Genomic DNA, 20,649 nt, shown 5'->3' with positions numbered 1-20,649 from the left:
ATATCAAAGGGTGTTTTGCCCCACCCCTTCTGGTGCCTGACTACCCCTGAGAGAGACCCTCGGGTCAAGAAACCCCGTATGTTTGCTTGAGTGAACAAGCTCTACTCTTATCATTTTGTAGTTTTCGTTGTCTGTGTTTTGATTGTCTAGTCTATGCATGAGCATGCAAAACGGGGCATGCAAAAAAGCGCTTCGTAATTGTATTAAAAAGATGATGACTTTTCATTAGCCATGGAATAGATAGAATGATTGTAGTTTTATTTTATTTTGTAAACCCCACCCACCACATCGAAAGCCTCTATGACGCCAGAGATCCCCAGTTTCTTCCGTCTGACGCCGTGTGGCGCTACTACTGCGCACTGTTTACGGCACAGGAGACAAAGCAGCCAACTCAATTACAACACTGGATCAACCATACGCTTTACTTAACCATTTCACAGCCGAAACTCACTTAAGTAAACCTCAGGACACAAAGGTAAGCGATACGCATGTCATTAATCGAGTGTTTTATTTCGTATTAGACGCGTGCATGATTCTGGTTTAGATCCGGTGATCCGGGTAGTTCGACGAGCTTCTCTGTTTTGTGCGACCAGGATCCGGTTCTGCCTCATCAGGTTATGTCCTGTGTGGCCTAACGTAGCCACACCATTGAGTTGTCACTAAGTGAAATATCCTCATTCTAGGTCTTTAAATGGTTAAGTGTAGGCATTTTAAATCACCAAGCAGTCGTTTTTACTAAATAAATCATAAGGAAATACAAGGAAATAAATCGTGTCGGTTAACATCGTTATGGCAGGAGAGAAGTGTTTTCCTGTTGTTTTGTCTGCGAGCTAATGCACTAGCCGCTAGCATGTGTTGCTAGAGCTAGCGCATACATCTCGTCAGGTCGCGAGAGCGTGTGAGTAGCTCGAGCTTGCACTGCAACTTCCTCGATAGAAACGCCTCAGATTAATTGTACACATTTTTTTTATTAAACCTTTATGTACATATAATTGCATTGTCATTATTATTACAGTATATGGTTGCCCAAGTGTAAAATTTTGGTTATTCGTTTATTTACACCTTTATGTATCGTGACAACTGACAGGAAGCGTAAACGTTATTTATTAGATCTTTTACATTCATTCGAATAGTACTAGTTTATTCAGAGAAAATATGGCTATTGGGTTCCTCTTAAAGTCCAGGATTACAAGCTCTTTAATAAAAAAAACAAAGCAATTCAAGAAAGTAGGTATGTGTGAATAATACAGTATAGCTTCCTCCTCTGTGTAGTGCATAATTCATTACTGATGTTTAGGCATCCATAGCAAACCATATGCAGGTTCATTTAGGGCTGCTGTGGTGAAGGAATTTCCCTTGAGTAGCTCAACATCGTGATATTATCACCATTTTTTTGTTATTATTTATAATCTTTATGATGTGGTCAGCAACCATGAAGGAGATTAAAAAACAAAACATTATTAGCTTATTAATAATCCAAAAAGTCTGAATGAACACGCAGGAGAATAGCGCAAACCACACAATGCATAAACGTGAAATGATCTGAAACACAGTGCTATAAACAGGGGTAAAACAAAGGAAAGTAAACTAGCCATGTGAAAGTAATATCTAACTATAGAAACAAACAGGACATAATCAGTATCCAATGAAACTGAAAATAAACAGAGTGGGGAAACAGGAACTAAAGGAAACAGAACAGAATGTCAAAATAAGGGTCCACATAATAACATAAACCTGACAATACGCTCGTTGGGTTAATGTTAGGTTTTATGTATAACTGTTAGTTCCCGATCCTCGAATCTGACTCGACGAGAGGCTTTCTAAGACATTTCTGATATTTCTTAATAGTATCAAGGATCAGCACTCACTTTCATGTCTTTCGTCTTTTGAGAGAAATTTATGTAAAATCTGACAGTCTCTGGTAGCGCATATAACCCCTAAACTTGGCGATCAACTATGATCATTATAAACTAGTGTTGTCAAAAATATCAATATTTCGATATGTGTCGATACTGAAATATCTAAAACGATTCCAATTCTCCTTTCTGCAGTATCGATACACTGATACCAGCTGCGCTTTCTTGCTCTCCTCTTCGACAGGTCTGAATTTTGGCGCGGGATTGTGTATAATTCTACTAATTTCAGCAGGTTTTGCGCACACACACATACTAAAGCTGCCTCTGATATAAAAGAGCCAAAATTAGCTATTTTTTGTGGGTTATTAATGGTCAAATACACACAAAATTCAACATTTTAAACAGCTCAAAATGGACTTTCAGACAACAGCGAGTGTTTGAAATAACTTACTTGCGATCCGATGGGGATTCTGATCACCATATGAGGCAGAAATATAATTATATATGCGATGCTAAAGGCTACTTATGTTAATCATTGCGATAATAACTACCCATGTTTATGGAAAATACCCAAAGACTGCTTAAAGAACGTAGACAAATCAAATATGATTATAATTGTGTATTAATTTGGTTCCATGTTTTATCTGTCTCTTCCCTCCCTGTGCCTTGTTGATATTGGACTAATGAATCTACTAATTTGGCCTATGTCACACACTCCGGTTAACTCGTATAACGATGGGAGAGATCGCTCAAACCTCCTCACATCGCATAATTTTGTGGAAAATGAATAGAAATGTTCAGAAATGTGATGTAAACATGATATTTTATCAATACTTTTCTAAATGTGTAAGGCTTTGGACTTAAAGGGATGGTTCGGAGTAATTTCAACCTAGGGTCCTTTGCACCATGACCTCGAGCCAAACACCCCCCCAGAAGCCTTTTTTCCCTTGGTCGAACATTATTAAAGTTAGAGCTTATTTAGAGATATCAGCCGTATGGCTTAGTGTAGGCGCTAATGGATCACACCCACTGATTTGGGAAAAGCCCGTAAAAGTCCTGGCAGAAAGCGGTGCATAAGGATGTAGTGTTACAACGCCCAGTTCCAGGAATGCACTAATATTTTGTTGGTAGTACCAGTTTGCAACAATTATTAGTTAACACTAAGTTGTCAATACTCCGGAAAAAAAAAAATAAAAAATTTGGATATACCAAAAAACTTTTGGACTTTTACGGGCTTTTCCCAAATCACGGAAGTGACCTCGACGTCCGGGTTAGCGGTAAGATAAGCCATCAGGCAAGTGTTATTTAAATAAACTCCTGATGTACTTACAAACTTTCCAATGTCTTGTTTTATGAGCACAGAACCTATTTGTACTTCTGTAGAATTTTGGTACCATTCCGGGCATTATTAGTGGGGTAATTTACATGATACAACCTAGGATCCATTAGCGCCTACACTTAAGCCATTCGGCTGATATCTCTAAATAAGCTCTTACTTTATAATGTTCGACCAAGGGAAAAAAAGCTCCTGGGGGGGGTGTTTGGCTCGAGGTCATGGTGCAAAGGACCCTAGGTTGAAATTACTCCGAACCATCCCTTTAAAAGCCTTAATGGAGTTGTTTTGTGCATTCCTGTGATCGCAAATAAATGGAATCAGGTGTAACTGAATAGGTATGTGTCCTCTTTTTTATGTGAAATGGTAAATACAAATTTGATTCAGCATGATTGATGTGCACTCCTGACACATCAATAAATTACAGTTACTGTAAAAAAAAAAAAAAATTGAATCTTAAGTCTTTAAAGCTACAATATGTAATTTTTTCGCTGCCAGAGGTCGCATTTTCAAAACAATAACAAAGACGAAGCTTGATGACGCTTGAAGGAGAGTTGGAACTATGGGAGATGTCGTTTTCACCATCCAGAGATGTATAGAATTCACAAATCCTATAAATTATATATCAGTTAATAAATGAGTTATTACCTGTATGTTTGATCACACTGTTATATCATCTTAATGAATTAGCTGCCAGGAACGTGAAATGTAATGCTATTAGCCTGTTACTAATATGTGACTATTGTAATGTGACTACTAAGCGTGGATATTACGTCATTGATAGGCGACAATGACCAGGGATTAGCCATTATTAAAAATTGGAATTTCTCTGGATTTACAAATCCTTGGGAACTTTTGGGATAATGTAAGTACATTGTGAAAGTGGTTTTTGAATATTTTATTACAAAAATCGTACATATTGTACCTTTAAGTAAAGACCAAACGTTTTCTTTTGTCATGCTCATTTTGAGATCTAGCTAGTTTTCAGTTAGCCAGTGGAATGGTGGGGTTGTGTGCCCTGTTGTTAGCCCTGGCTCGCACTGGCCCGACAGTGGAAATGCAGCCGATCATGCCAATGAAGCTTTGACTCTATGGTTATTCTGTATACCTGTCAGTGGGTGGCAATAAATGAGTAGGCTATCCGTTGTACATCTTATTAGTGAGTCATTGACTCAACTGGTTTGTTAAAAACACAGAATCATTTACAATGAAACTGTGGATAGAGTCATGAAGATGAAGCTTAACTGGCATGATTGTCAGGCATTTACAAAACATATATGGTACTTTAAATATGAAAATAGATAATACAGATCATTAATTGGGTAAAAAGAAACATGAAATGATGGGGGAAATAAAATGTATAAATTAATATTAATTTACTTAAGTAATTAATACTGAGACACTTATTTAGGCAAAGAGCACTAATGAATTTTTTAAGATTTGAAGCTTGAAGTTGAGGACTTGCAACTTGACTTGGACGTGCCTGTCTTGACTCGTGACTTGAATGCAAAGACACGAGACTTACTAGTGACCTGCAAAACACTGACTTGTTCCGCCTCTATTCATTTCAATGTTGGGCAGGTCATTCATGTATTATACCTTAATACATAACATTGGGATACAAGCGTATCCCATTGATGTGCAAAGCAATATATTGTGACTGATCCTAAATATTTATGCACCAGTAGTGCTGGCCATGAGTAGTTCTTTTTGAACTATTCATAAAAACTAGGCTACTGTTTTTGTCAATGTGTATAGCATGTTTTATCACACAGTACTTTATACTCTTAATTGTATTTTTAATACAATCTTAATCTTTTTCTATCTCTTATCTAATTTTGCAGATTCTACAAATGAAAACAAGTGATTTACACTATCCTAAATGGAGGTCAATATGTCTGTTGCATCTGGGCTCAGATATAACATGTTAAAGTAAACATCTGGATGGAAGGAAGAGCCACACCCATGACACTTGAACAGTTAAAAAGCTACTTTGAATAGAGAGGTTTTTTGTCACTGCAGAAATTCTTTCTGCAATAATGGACGGAGAGGACAGCCTCTCACAGAAGACTGAGGATGCAAGCCACGATCATAATGGCTCCAAAGATAACAAGAGAATAGAGGCCAAAGGTACCTGTTTAAAAATCGAAGGGAAAGATGGTTATGTGTTCAAATCATACAGAATTACTCCTCAAGAGACATTGGAAGCAAAACCCCATACCTGTCCCTCTGAGACACTGGTAAAAGACTCTTCTTTGGTGTCTTTGTCATTTGAGGGCGCAGAGGAAGATGGATCTTCTGAGGTCGATGGGCTTTCAACAGAGGATTCACCAGAAATTTGTGAAAAGCACGACTCTCAAACGTCTCCAGCTATTTCAAATAAGAGCCAGAACATTGAAATAAATAATTCAGAAATTGAAACAAGTGTATGTATCAAAGCTGAACCAAATGAAACAGGTGAAATCTCTCAGGATGATGAAAAGTTATCATTTGATGGGGCCTTTGGCCCCTTTGCCACTAGAAGTTATGACGACGATTATGGTAACTTGTTCAGTGGGTACTCAAGTACTCTTTATGACGTCGCAATGGATGCTGTCACACAAAGCCTTCTATCATCCATAAGAAGTCCCCTTAACCCTAGAAAAAAATCTCCTGCTTGGAACCATTTTTTCATATCACCACGTGATAGTACCAAAGCAATCTGTATGTACTGTATGAAAGAGTTCAGCAGGGGTAAAAATGAGAAAGACCTCAGTACTAGTTGTTTAATGAGGCATGTCCGAAGGGCTCATCCCACTGTTCTTCTGCAAGATGGTGATTCATTAAATAATTTGTCCAATTCCTCATCTTTAATACCTCCCAATATATCACCAAACAATGGAGACCTGTCTGTAAGCATCAAGCAACCTACAGACAACCATACTCCACTGTCCTCCAGTCTAGCTGAGGCCACAGACATGGTGTCCAAAGACTCTTTACAAAAGGTCAAACCAAAAGCAGAAAAGAGTGTCAAGAGTGACTCTAGTGCAGTTCCTTCCCCACATTCCTTTAACAACCATAATGACGATGCCACAGATTTGTTGACTGAATGCCCTGGATCAGCCCCTAAGAGCTCAAGTTCTCGGCGGCGCTCAGCAGTGTGGAAACACTTTTATTTATCCCCTGCTGACAGCTCAAAAGCAGTGTGTATTCACTGCATGAATGAGTTCAGTCGTGGCAAAAATGGGAAAGACTTGGGGACGAGCTGCCTTATTCGCCACATGTGGCGGGCCCATCGAGACATAGTCATTGAAGAAAACGGACAGGGCTCAAGCATTCCTCCGCCTTACACCACTCCGCCAACATTGCTGTCTCGCACACAGGACTCCACAGAGGTCAAAAAGGAATTCCTCTGTATCTCACATCGCCCTGATACCATATCAGATGAAGTGCCCAATGATGACAGTGAGCACATGACTCTTGAAGATGAGGCAAATGATTCTACATATCAATCTGGGCTAGAGTCCTCACTTGATGCATCTTTTAGACTGAAAGGGGAAAATATACCTATGTCATCTTCTCCAGAGGAACACACTGAGGGGCACAGCGTATCCCAAGATCAGAGCTCAGTTTTTCAACAAAACAAGAAAATAATGAAACGGGTGAAATCAGAAGTATGGCATCATTTCATTGTCTCTCCTGTTGACCAACTCAAAGCATTGTGTCGATATTGTCCCTGTGTTATAAGCCGTGGTAAACGAGGGGACTTTGGCACAAGCTGTTTAATGAGACATTTGATGCGACGGCATCCTGATGTTCTCAAAACCCAAAAAAGCACAAGTGACAAAGTTTCCTCGCCTCGGTCACCTCATTCAACTCCTGCTGCAGAGGATGACATGACGACAAATGCAACGGACAGCCCTGTTGTTGAGAACAAACCACACACCCTGCCTGTTTTCAGTAAAAAGACTTCAAAGCTATGGAATCACTTTTCTATTTCCACTGCGGACCCAACAAAGGTGGTCTGTTTGCACTGTAGCCGCACAATTAGCAGGGGCAAAAAGACAACCAATTTAGGCACTAGTTGCTTATTTAGGCACATGCAGAGATTTCATGGGCATGTGCTTGAAAATAATAGTAATATCTCAGGTGATGTGTCATCTGCTGAAATTCAAGTTAAGCAGGAGCTCATGGACATTTCTACTTATGGGGAGAATGCAGAAAAGTTCAGTGAATGCCACCCAGCTGCCAAAAAAATTACCAAACTCATTGCAGAAATGCTTGCACTGGATCTTCAGCCATCAACTGTAGTGGAAAATCTTGGCCTGAACCGGTTACTGGAATACCTCCAACCACAGTATTCTTTACCTTCCTCATCCTACTTCACCAGCACTGCAATCCCAGAAATGTATGAAAGCGTGAAAGAAGTAGTTCTGACCCACCTAAAGGAGGCCGAAGGTGGAATCATCCATTTCACAACAAGTGTTTGGGTGAGCAGCCAAACTCAAGAGTACTTAATTCTTACAGCCCATTGGGTAACATTTGAGTCTCAAGTTCTGCCTCAGGGTCAAGATTTCCACTGCTCGGCCCTCCTTGGTGTTTCCTCAATTGACTGTGACTACAATGTGCTGAATATACAGAAGCAGCTTGAATACCTTTGGGACACCTGGATTGGTTCCTCAGGCCTTAAAATTGGATTTACTGTAACAGATAATCAAACTATTGGAAGCATACTAGAGAGCAGTGACCACACCACCATGCAGTGTTTTGGTCATAACATAGACCTCATTGTTAACGAAGCCATAAAAAGTCAGAGGATGGTTCAGAACTTGCTTAGTATTGCCCGAAAAATCTGTGAAAGAGTGCATCGTTCTGCTAAAGCAAAGGAGAAGTTGGCAGAGCTGCAAAAAGCTTATCAGTTACCTGAAAACCAGCTGGCTCAGGATGTTCCCTCTAAGTGGAAAACGTCATACTTCATGCTTGAGCGATTAGTAGAGCAAAAGAAAGCCATTGATGAGATGTCAATAGAGTGCAATTTCAGGGAACTGATAAGCTGTGACCAGTGGGAAGTCATGCAATCGGTCTGCAATGCTCTTAAGCCTTTTGAGGTAGCCTGCAGGGAGATGAGCAATCGCACTGCAACACTAGGTCAGGTCATTCCACTCATTCACATACTCAACCGAAAGATAGATATGCTTTTTGATGAGACAATGGGTATTGATAATATGCTGAAGTCTTTAAAGGAGGCAATGGTGACTAGAATGTCCCCTACACTTCATGACCCCAGGTACATATGGGCAACCATGTTGGACCCGAGGTATAAGACCTCCCTCTTTACTGAGGAAGAAGCAGAGCAGTGTAAGCATGACCTCATACAAGAGCTCGAGGTGTCTGCATCTAATTCTGTGGAGACTAAGCCACCACTGTCAAATGGATGTAGTGAAATACCAGCTTCATCAAACAGCTTGGCCTCAAACAAAGAGAACCTCTGGGCTCTTATGGATGACATTAGACAAAAAATCAAGCAAGAGGAGAGACCAAAATCATTGGAGCTTGCTGTGCTGGAGTATTTGGAGGAAGACATTCTTGACCAGAGTTGTGATCCTCTGGATTATTGGAACCTGAAGAAGTTACTGTGGCCTGACCTTGCCAAAGTAGCTGTACGCTATGTGGGTTGTCCACCCAGCATTGTACCAGCAGACACACTTTTTAGCACATCAAGCGTCAACTGTGCTCTGAATCAGTCAAGACCATTGCTAGAAAATCTTGAAGGACTTCTATTTTTAAAGGTCAACCTTCCTTTGATATATTTTCAGTACTGATGATCATGTATTTATATTTGCAAGGATGTTTCTTAGACTCTGATGAACTCTGATGACCACTCGAGTAACTTTTCTGAGAAGGCCTAATTAACCACAATTCATTTTACTGCGGTTCATATTCAATACACAAGAGCATCTGAATATTTAACTGAATAAAAGACTGCTTTGAGTACTACTGTTGAGTACACTTGATAACTGGAGTCTTATTCCTGGTGAAAAGTGTTTTCAGGGAGGGAGGGTTATTTAGTTATAGGGGTAGTTATTATTGTTTGTTGCTGTACTGATTCTTTTTATTTTATAAAATGTATCTTTGTCTTCTCTCTCCTTGTGCCTTATACAAACTACTTCAGGTCAACATGCTGTAAATATTAATTGATGTGCAAAAGCAAGTCGTAGTCTTCTGATTTTAATGATTTTATAAAATTGAAACTACATGCTGAATACTGTTTTTATATAAATACATGACCCAAAATAAATGCTGTGACTGAGAGATGTTTTAAATGTATTTTATTTAATTCTTTTATTGTGATTTTTGTGGCTCATGGTACTGTTATAATTAGTTTTTTTTTTTTTTTATAATTTTTTTTTTTTTTTGCCGTTGATCGTTTTGTTTGTATTTGTTAAAAAATGTACATAATGCTGTACTTTCAGGTTGAAATCTATTTGAAAATTTGTCTCAAGCACAAATCTTTTTTTTTTATATAAATCTAAAGGGTTAAATTATGGGACATCAAGGAAGTGTACTGTACATTTTATAAATAATTTCCAAAATATAATTTGATAGAGGAAAAATTCAAACTGGAATAATTTCTTTCTTTTTTTTGTGGTAATTTGTAAATAAAACTTTACACTTTGAAACCATGTTGCTTTTAAATTTGTTATTGTTTCAGGTTATGTTATTTTTCTTCTTCTTCTTGTGTTTGTCACCGGATGCAGATATTTTCCAAATTTGGATTATCTTGCTAAATATATTCTACATCTATTCTAATTCTAATCCAAACTGGAAAAAATGTGGCAGTGTAATAGGGGAGGAAAAGGGGTATATTATTTTGGCCTTTGTTGAGGAGGACAGTCTGACTGAAAAATCTGTATGACTTTCATTCTTCTGTGAAACATTAAAAATATATATTTTTTTGTCCATTCAGTGGATGTAAATGGTCTCCAAAATGGTTTTGTGACTAACATTCTTAAAAATATCTTTTGTGTTCTGCAGAAGAAATTAATGCATGTTTGTGTATTAATGCACGAGGGCGAGTATATGGAAAAAAAAATGTAAATGGGAACTATCCCTGTAAGTGTATTTATAAATCCAGATTTACATTATCATTCATGCAAAAGATACAGTTGAGACAAACCACTGGGAGGCATAGTAATTGCATGTTAAAAAAACAACATTTTGAGACGATAACTGCCATTGCAAAAACCTGCTTGAGCAGCCTCAATAAATATTTTTAGGGCAGTTAAAAATGTGTGTATGAAATTAAACCACAGTGAAGAGTGTTAAACTGCACTTACAATAAACTCAGGAATGTTCCCCTCAGTAAAACAGACTAGCAACAGAATTCAGATAACCATTTTTGTAAACATTTATTGGTCTTTTGGAAACATTTTATTCAGTTTGTCAATTTCACTCCAAAGCTTTCGTTATCTAGGTTCATTATTTAAATGTCTTTCTAGAAGCACAAGTTTGTCATTTAGCTTGATTTTTAGAGGTGGAAAGTGGGACATCTCAAATGCAAGGCTTTGGTATCCTGGGATGAAGACCAAAGGGTTGTGAGAGTCTTTGAGCAGCAATATCTTGGTTGCATTCGCTTCCATTAACAGGTGTGTATACGTTTTCATAACTGGATCTTCAAGGGTCAAATCCTCATTTTTGTCATATCTAGGAAATTAAAGGAAAAACATTGACAAATCACGCATTGCACATAATTATCAAATTATCTTTGATAGTTTGATGGTCACACACCTCCAGTTATTATTTAGCTCCAGAAACCGTGAGACTCCTGTTTGTGCAGCAAATACATCGATGTGTAATGACACATCTGTGTGGCAAGTATGCAACTTAATGAGATGCTTGGATTGCAATAATAATTCAATATTAAATGAGCAATCAAAATCAACTTACTTGCTGTTGCTGGCTGTAATCTATGTAGCTCCTGCATTGCTTTCCCTCCTGGGTAGTTGTGATGGGAAACATACAGAGAAACACTTGTGTATACTCCATTTAATATCAAATGTCCTACCACAACTATGGAGCCAATTTTATACATCCATGACTTCTGGTAGTTCTTCAAACTGTAACAAAACAAAAAAAGTATAAACATTTGTTCAAATGAAATGTACTGTTGAAATACTGCACTGTTTTAAAAGTAAAAACATTATAACATACGAGTAGTTGTGTTAACTGAAAATTGTCCATCATTTACTGAAATAAAAAAAACACTGATGAATGTAAGAAACACTGATGGATAATTTCAAATGCTTTGTGACAGAAGAAAAAAAAACTAACAGTAACACTTTACAATAAGGTCTCATTGGTTAACATTAATGTATTAACTATAATTAACTAACAATGAGCAATACACTTGTTACAGTATTTATTCATCGTTGTTAACATTAGTTAATAAAAATGTAATTGTTCATTGTTTCTTCGTGTTAGTTCAGTGCATTAACTATTGTTAACAAATACAACTTTTGATTTTAATAATGTATTAGTAAATGTTGATATTAACATTAGCTAAGATTAACAAATGCTGTAGAAGTATTGTTCAGTCTTAGTTAAATGTAACTAATGCAGTTAACTAATGTTAATAAATTAAGCCTTATTGTAAAGTATTACCAAACGTCCAAAACATCTTTTTTATTGTCATCTTTACGAGGTGCATAGGCTTTTTATTTCTATTTTTGGTCGAATTAGTTATTCATTTAATTAGCAGTAATGCAACAGGGTTTTTTTTATGGATTTCACTTTTTTTGTGCATGATCAGAAAAGGAATCTCCAAGTTTTTAATGACAGCAGGATTGGATCTGCTCCATCTACAATGATCCTTTTGAAATCAGATTCTAAATTAAAATAGCACTGTCACCGGATCATCATGATGGCAATACAGACACTTCATTGATTCTAAATGCGAGCGAAACTCAAAGTGGTGGTTATGTGAAGCCATACGCATGTTTTAAGTGCAAGAAAGAGACTTTTCTTTTCATTATTCTTTTCCCTGTGAAGCTGCTTTGATAATATATGTGATGTACAAAGCACTATAAGTAAAACTGAATTGAATGACTGTGAAACAAATGCACTTTAATGGGGTCATGAAATGCAGTTTCAGATTTTTATACTGTTTCTCAAGGTTAGTGTATAAAGTTTTTAACTTTTTTTTTTTTGCACTACGAAAATGGTACAATATTTGTAAAAATTATCATTGTCAATCCTCAGTTGTTTTTTTGGGGGGTTTTTTGTCAATCCTCAGTTGTGCGCAGCAAAAAATAAATATATTTAGCAGTGCTGCCTCAGAAAACAAAATACTTGGCACTGTCACTTTCAATAAAAGATATTTTGAAAAAACATGTTGAGAATAATCTCCCGATTTCATATCCATGCGTTTCAGGAGGGTAGAAAAGGATCATTCAAATTTTAAACTGGAGAGTTAGTTTCGAGTTCTGAAAAATTGCTGTATGTTTTATTGTAGAGTAACCACTTAAATGTGTAATTATCAAGAAAATGTATTCTCCAGTTCATGACCCCGTTAGCAGCTACTGTCAAAACATGTTCAGCTTACATGAAGGAACAACCGCAGGCAGCAATCATGTTGAACACGGGGAAGGTGTAGATGATGAAGCGGAGCTCCTTGTGGGGCAGAAAAGAGTACAGCAGAATGAAGCCTACGGTTACGATGAGCAGTTTTCTTGTCCGTCTGTCCAATAGGCCGAGTGGGATGAAAAGTATTGTGCTGCCGAGAGCTCGAGGGAGAGCAGAGTAAAAGTACCACAGAAAAGGGAAAGTTTGAGGCACAGAAGAAGTCAAGGAAATATACAAAGTTTTAACAGGAGACAGAATCATGCAGAAATACTTTTCTTTCTTTTTTTTGTGAAATATTACCCTAGTGAAAAAAACCTATACCAAAAAGCATTTATTTCATACTAAGTATACTACAAATCCATTAACATATTTACTGACATATCGCTTGAGACTTACTGATATAAATATTGTAATTAAACTTTATTTGGAGAACTTATTTATTGCACAATGCACATTTCTTAATATTAAGCCTAAAATGTGCTTAATGTCACTATTAGTAAGGATAGTATGATTCCTGTATAACATCAGTCTTTAAATGCAAGATATTTAACGTGTACCTAAAGTATAATTGCAATAGTTCCACTTTAGACCAGTCAAATATACTTAAGTATAGCTTAAGTTGGACCTCAGTACTATTTCAGTATAACTAAAGTGCATTAAGTACAAAATTAGTTGTTCCAATTTAGCAGACTTTAAGTATACCAATTTAGTATACCAAAAGTACAATTGCAAGGTATTTATATTAAGTACATGAATATGTAAATGTATTTGTAGTATACTTAGCATTGAATAAATGTATTTCAAATGCATTTTAGTATATTTATTTTCACTAGGGTAGCAGGCCCAAAAATGAACATTCTAGGTAAATGGTGACAATCTCACATTGCTCCATGCTGTAGTTTGCAAAAGGATATTCCCCAGTTGGAGCTTTTATTCATAACCGTGTTGTACCACAGTACCTGACCCTCAGGCCAGAGCAGCTTATTCCAGAAAACTGTGTCAACCATGACAGTGAGACCTACAAAAGAAATCAAACACACTTTAGTCTGTGTCCACGCTTTGATGAGAAATACAACATCCGAACATAGAAAAGTCTAAATTTAGTGGGTAGGCTACTAAAAAGTAGACAAAATATTGATAGAATTAACAGAATTTATACATCACTGACCCAAAGATAAAACACCAGCAGGTATGGCATGGTAAAGCAGCTGCAGAAAATGGAGTTTCCTGCTCAGGAGTGACATCAACAACATCAGGCCACAGAGGAGACACAATTCAGAGCGGAACACAATGATGGCCAAAGCAGAGAGCCAAATGAAGGAACCGTGTCTCTGGGCCAGCCAAGATGTGAACGCCGGCAGAGCTATTCAATAAAACACAATTTGGAGAAACTTTGGTATGCTTAAAGTGCTGAATAAGGCACACATATTAATAGAAAAGGATGTTGTTACAATGCCATTTTTATGAATAGGATTCTTATGGTGTTGTTTTAGCCACATACTGCAAAGGTCTGGGATTGACGACCACATTTCTAGAGTGAAGAATATAAATATTCCGATGTACCGTAAAACTTCAAATAATAGCCGAGTCCCAAATAGACGCCTGTCTCTTTTACACGCCTGGTGTGGCTACAGGTTTGGATAAATAAAGGCCGGTCTCAAATAGAGGCCTGGTCTGTTTTTTAGTTTCGGGTTGTATTTAATCTTCTAAAACAACTCGAGGTTTCGCACACCGGACGAGAAGCGTCGCGTCTATGACAACTCGAGGTATCGCACACCGGACACGCACTTTGTCAGTTAATGGCCAGCAATATTGTTGTGTGTAAGGACATTATGGAATTAAGATCATGTCTGTACTATGTTATGATTGAACTGTACAATTAAATACAATCGTTGCTTAGTCTGCAGTCTGAATTCACTTTACCTCAGAGCGTCCGTTAACTGAATGAATTGAGAATATCACCTAATAACATAAGCAATTTTCATTCAACCAGCTGATTTCTGTAAATGAATGTAAAACTAAATGAATACTGCAGCACAGGGTGAAGTCTCAACACTAAATTAAAGGCCTGTCTCATATAGACGCCGGTCTCAAATACAAGCCGGTGCAGTTCGGCGATTTGGGAAAATAAAAGCCCGGGCTATTATTTGAAGTTTTACAGTAGATGACTATATAAGCAGTGATCATTATCGCAACACATTAATTGATAAGCTCAGTCGATTACCTTAAAGGGATAGTTCACCCAAAAATGAAAATTAGCCCATGATTTACTCACCCTAAAGTCATCCTAGGTGTATATGGCTCTTCCAAGCTTTATAATGGCAGTGAATGGCTGTTTCTGTTTTGAAGTCCATAAAAATGCATCCATCCATCATAAAAGTGCATCTGTCCATCATAAAAGTGCTCCACATGGCTCCGGGGGGTTAATAAAGGCCTTCTGAAGTGAAGCGATGTGTTTGTGTGAGAAAAAGTAAAATTCAAAAATACAAAATTTACAAAGTAAAATTCTAGCTTTCAGCCAAACGGCCATACGCAGTTTACTTACGCCTAAAGTGCAACTTATGACATCAGAAGTAGCGTAGTGCATCATGGCGTAGCGTAAATATCAGCAGTACGTCGCATTACTCGCATAAGTTGCGCTTAGACTTAAGTCGAATCTGTGTGTTCGGTTGGCCGGAAGCTAGTTATTTTACTTTATAAAGTTTTAAATCTAGATATTTTTCTTACACAAACTCATCGCTTCACTTCAGAAGGCCTTTATTAACCCCCCAGAGCCGTGTGGAGCACTTTTATGATGGATAGATGCACTTTTATGGACTTCAAAACAAAACCAGTCATTCACTGCCATTATAAAGCTTGGAAGAGCCAGGACATTTTTTAATATAACTCCAATTGTATTCGTCTGAAAGAAGAATGTCATATACACCTAGAATGACTTGAGGGTGAGTAAATCATGGGCTAATTTTCATTTTTGGGTGAACTATCCCTTTAACAAACAATTATTGTCTATTAATCATAATATAAATATTGTACTCAAAGCCTAACGAAGGACAATGACAATTCACGCAATTAGTAGTAAACACAAATGTGTTATATAAAGTCATGTTGCTTTAGCTTTGTTTTTTAAACAAAATAATTAAATGGCTCCATGATATTGGCCAAACTCTACCTAAGAGCCCTATTTACTGGCTGTGAAATATGCAGACTGTACCTAAAGGCAAAACGATCACATTTGGGAGGGTTCTGGAACTGTAAAACATCAGATGGAACTGACTAGCGCAGATGAAGCAGAACAGACTGGCCACCATTGACCCAAACTGCCTCCGGACCTCTCTCTGCATCTGCCATAGTGACAGAATCACACATAGTCCAAGAACTCCTCTCACTGCGGAACAGAGAACAACAAAGTTGATGAAACTGAAACAAAAACAATGTTAAGCTACAAACTGTGATATCAGATATACCTAGGATTTGAGTGTAAAACTTTGGTGCTTGCAGGAGGGCAAGCACACACTTCATTGGTGCACTGAGTGCTGATATGAACAGGGGTCCAAGAAACGTCCGTGGAACCACACCAGGAAACTCATGATGATCATACTGGAGAAACCGTAATAACAAGGAATTAATAGAGACTTGATGCACATCCAAATTCACATACTTATGCACTATTCTACACCATTTTGTGAATAGTGCATTCAACATCACACTGGGAAAAAAAAGTGTGGAATGTTGTGGTATTTGTTTGTATTATATACATGTCCAAATATACTTATTAGACCCCCATGAGGAAAGTAGAAAGTTGTATCATTTTGGACATAATGTGCTCATGTGGGTCTTGAGTTGTCAATGTACTACACTGCAATAATTATTTGGACATACAAACAAGTCTCTGGACATGTTCCACTGTAATACCATGATTTTCTATTCAAATATTTTTCTAGAGCATAACGTTATTACAATCTGACCATGTAACTTAGGCTAGCCTTCCTCCATAGTACTTTTCACGGAACTCTTTCAATAAACTGTTCAAAATCCATCTGTAATCTTACAATTATATGCAATCAAAAATCACGAGTGTCTTGAGTTTCACGCTCTAAAACACAACTTATCAAACAGAACACAACCCAAAAAAAAAACGTCGCTTTTGATATGAGCTTACCTTTTCAAATTCAAATCCGTGATACAGAACATCGTGAATTGCTTGTAAATTAAAACTTTCTTCAACTTTAGTGTAGGGACAGGTAAACAAATGTAGAAATACAACACCGATCATAAAAATGAGAAGACGATGCTCATTCACCGCTTCCTTTCGCGCCATCATAGCGCGTAAAAATGGCGTACACGTCTTCAGCGCGTGCGCAAACGTCTGAACTTTAGAAATGAGTGGGTAGAATAGAATTTTGACAGCAAAGCGGTTCTGAAATGGGCGGGGTTTATAGCAGACCGAAAGTTATCTGTGATTGATCCGGTATGTTGAATCTAAATATATATTTAAGTCTTTGCTTTTGTATTCAATTCAGTGCATATTAATATGACAATTTCATGACATGATAAACATGATATATAAAATAATAATACAAGTAAAAAAAGAGGGGAAAAGTAAATAATATAAACAGAAAAGGGAACAGGTAAGATCATCATATAAATTGCATAACAGCTTCACATAGAGACCTGGTGCGTTTTGCTTTACTATTTTTCAACCCAAGTAGCCTAGCAACTCAATATAATTTTTCATATCTATCTGAAATAACAAAAAGTTGTTTTTTCCTTTAGCCCATTTTTGTTTATTATTACCAAGATTGACAATAAAGGCCACATTTGGTGGTAATCTTTGTCTATTAAGATAAAAATAAAAAAGACACCTTTTTCAGAAAAGTATACTTTCATGCCTAGGCATTTGGAAACAACTCTATCCAAAACATTTAGCTTTAAATGCAAAATAAGTGGACAACAATTTCTCAGTCCAACAGAAATCACATTTAACATCAGTACTAAAAAACATAGGAAGCACTATCACAAACTCAAAATGCCTATGTTTTGCGTCATTCATGGTTGTTCAAATCGATCAAACCGAGAAAACACAAGGAGCTTTTATTGTTTACGTAACTTTTATCGTTTTTAACTTTAAAAGTTGTTGCCTTTAATGGTGTTTTGCATCTGCTGATGCTGAAATTAATATGGATACCTGCTATACCTTTTGTTTGCAAAGCTCACGTGTAATTTTTTATTGATACAGGTCATTTTTGATTGATATTATTTTTGTTTTCAATCATGTACCTTTCATGCTTTCATGTAATAAAATAAATCTCATTTGACTGGATTTGACTTTTCTACTTGACTTGAAACCATTCTCTTTTATATCATTTGAATTGCTTATATTGTTGTATTATTGCAGTAACATTTCACTGAATCTTTCTAGTCACTATATTTTGCACATTTTAAGGATAGTGAAATTTTAACGTGAATATTACAAATGTGTTTACCCTGAATCACACTGCAGTGCAAACCAGAGGAAATATCCAAACCATGACACTGTTCTTCATGGCTATCTTCACTTTGAGGCACTGACAGCACATGATTATCATTTTTCATGTGTAAACTCTGGTAATCATCCACCTGTTGTCATTATGGACAGGTGAGTAGGGATCATCTTTTACAATGGCCAACACATGATAATATTTATTTTGAGATAAATGTGGTAAACGTATTTCAGAGAGTGAAGTTAAGGATCCTCCTTCAGACTTTGATGGCCAAGTTTGAAAAGGCTTGTGAAAATTGAGTACAAAGGTTTCTCCATGTTCTTTTTTTCAGTTTATATTGTGTAATGTTATGTATTTAAAAACTGGTGTTTAACACTGAGTACTCCAAAAAGCTTTTGGAAGAGCAAGGACATATTGACATTACAGAAGAACGACTTTCAAATGAATTAATGAAACTCAAGGTGAAGTTGTAAGATGATGTAACTTTGCTGTGCTTTTCACAATTGCATTGTCACAAAGCAAATTGACAACAAAAAAAATAGTGCCTTGGGACCATGCATAAGCAAGACTTCCATCGCTGGCACTTTTGAAATTATTTTATAATGCAAAACCCCACATGTATTCATGGTTTAATTATAGGATTTAACATTTCTATAAAAGAGCCTGGTATCGCCAGGATCAAATTATTTGAGTCTTTCTGATGTTCTACACTGTAAAAATAAATTACATCCCCAAGTCAAAAATTTCAAGTGACCGATAACATCTAAATTTGTCAATTAGTCTGACGTATTATTTCTCATTGAGCCAATGTTAACAGACTATTTCAACAAGAATTTCACTTGGGCCAATTGAAAAATTTAGATGTTATTGGTCACTTGAAATTTTTGATTTGGGAGGGTTAGAAATTTTTTACAGTGAATGTGGCATAGACTCTAAAGGTGTAAAATGGATCTTCTCCATTTGAGGGTGAGAGAATGTAAACAAGGAGCACTTATGACAAAGTATTTGAGAAAATTTGGTGAGAATCTGGTATTTCATTCTTGATGTGATGAAAATTTACAGTACTGTATATCAAAGTCACCATGCTTCACTGTAAAACATTTCTAACCTCCCCAACTAAAAATTGTCTAGTGACTGGTCACACCTAAATTTTTCAATTGGCCCAAGTGAAATTCTGTCAATTTTATTTATTTATTTTTTTCACTAGAAAATTTTGAGTTGGGGAGGTTATACTTTTTTTACAGTGTTCTAAATTTCTTTCCAAACTGGCACCAAATTGTTTTTGTTTTTGTTTGTTTTTACAGTAAATGTCCTTTTGTACAGAGCCCTTCTACCAGTCACTATAATTGTGTGTTCTTTTCCTATTTCCAAGTGGTTGGGCCGTGATTACGTTTCCTTGTGGGTTTGTGAACTCTGTAAAATTCAACATTAGAGCGAAAAGCCCACAAGATTATGCAGATATGTTGTCAAATGTGTTCAGAATTACTTTGGTTGCATACAGTATTTGACATCTTTTGTATGTTTTTGACACTGATTTGTAACATTACCAAGGCTGTGGGACACCACCCGACTGGTTCCTGGACCATGAACAGAGTATTCTGGTCTGGATCTAAAGGTATGTAACCGTCAATTGCTGAAAATGTTCATGCAATTATAACCATTTTCATTGAACATGTAATTTCACAATACGAAACAGGGGTTTCCTAAACAAGAATATGGCACTCACTAAAATTGGCAACCACCACTAGCTTTCAGTAGCAAAGCTGTGTTATTTGTACAACTCACAGGGCAGAGGTTGAAAACAAGTTTCTCCTGAATGTTGTGTTTGCGCAATCTCTTACCATAAAGTTACAGTATACAGGCACGTCTGCTTCATAATACATTAAAAAGCAATCTTTGTGGGCAAAAGTGCTACCCTCGCCTTGTGATAGCTTGGAATTTCAAGGGGAATCAGATATACTATGTGTTTAGATGTAGGTCAGATGTTCAGATATCAGATAGATTTTTGATCCTGAAGAGCTTAATTCGCTGGTTCAGGTGTTAAGCTGTGTTTACACTGGCACAAAAAATCTTTACTTACATCTTTGGAATTTGTTGCACACGTGTAAACACAAAAATCAGCATGATTTTAATCAGATATATCTGATATCTGAACATCTGACCTACATCTAAACACATATATCCGATTCCCCTTGAAATGTATGAATTTATTACACATACATATTGGTCTCTTTTTAAAAAAAACATCAAACATATCAACAGTTAAAAAAAGTTTAAAAGGTACAAACATAAAAGTAAAGGTAAGTATCAAAGTAGTAAGCTACATTCATGTTTTACCTTAAAAACAATAAGGCACAATGAGGTCTTTGACTTCTTGTTT

General features: G+C 36.7%; 2 protein-coding genes across 2 annotated transcripts; one reads left to right on the top strand and one right to left on the bottom strand.

Annotated features, from left to right (window-relative positions):
* The first annotated feature begins 146 nt into the window (after positions 1–146).
* zbed4 (zinc finger, BED-type containing 4) lies at positions 147–9,851 on the top strand. Its single transcript, XM_084110719.1, has 2 exons — positions 147–475; positions 5,034–9,851. The coding sequence occupies exon 2, from the start codon at positions 5,229–5,231 to the stop codon at positions 8,988–8,990; it is 3,762 nt and encodes a 1,253-aa protein (XP_083966845.1). The 5' UTR covers positions 147–475; positions 5,034–5,228; the 3' UTR covers positions 8,991–9,851.
* A 701-nt stretch (positions 9,852–10,552) lies between these two features.
* On the bottom strand, positions 10,553–17,107 carry alg12 (ALG12 alpha-1,6-mannosyltransferase; the record flags this gene model as incomplete). Its single annotated transcript, XM_084110720.1, has 9 exons — positions 10,553–10,872; positions 10,957–11,032; positions 11,116–11,285; positions 12,770–12,994; positions 13,705–13,807; positions 13,958–14,152; positions 16,001–16,174; positions 16,254–16,386; positions 16,949–17,107. The coding sequence occupies 9 exons, from the start codon at positions 17,105–17,107 to the stop codon at positions 10,635–10,637; spliced, it is 1,473 nt and encodes a 490-aa protein (XP_083966846.1). The 3' UTR covers positions 10,553–10,634.
* Between the last annotated feature and the right edge of the window lie 3,542 nt (positions 17,108–20,649).

This window comes from Abramis brama (assembly GCF_963993115.1).
Source record: "Abramis brama genome assembly, chromosome: 4".
NCBI classification, from domain to species: Eukaryota; Metazoa; Chordata; class Actinopteri; order Cypriniformes; family Leuciscidae; genus Abramis; species Abramis brama.
Note: the sequence above shows the minus strand (reverse complement) of the source record. Positions and strands in the feature narration are given on the sequence as shown.

Coding starts and splice junctions, on each gene's coding strand:
- zbed4 (XM_084110719.1), top strand. CDS start 5,229: ATGGACGGAGAGGACAGCCTCTCACAGAAGACTGAGGATGCAAGCCAC.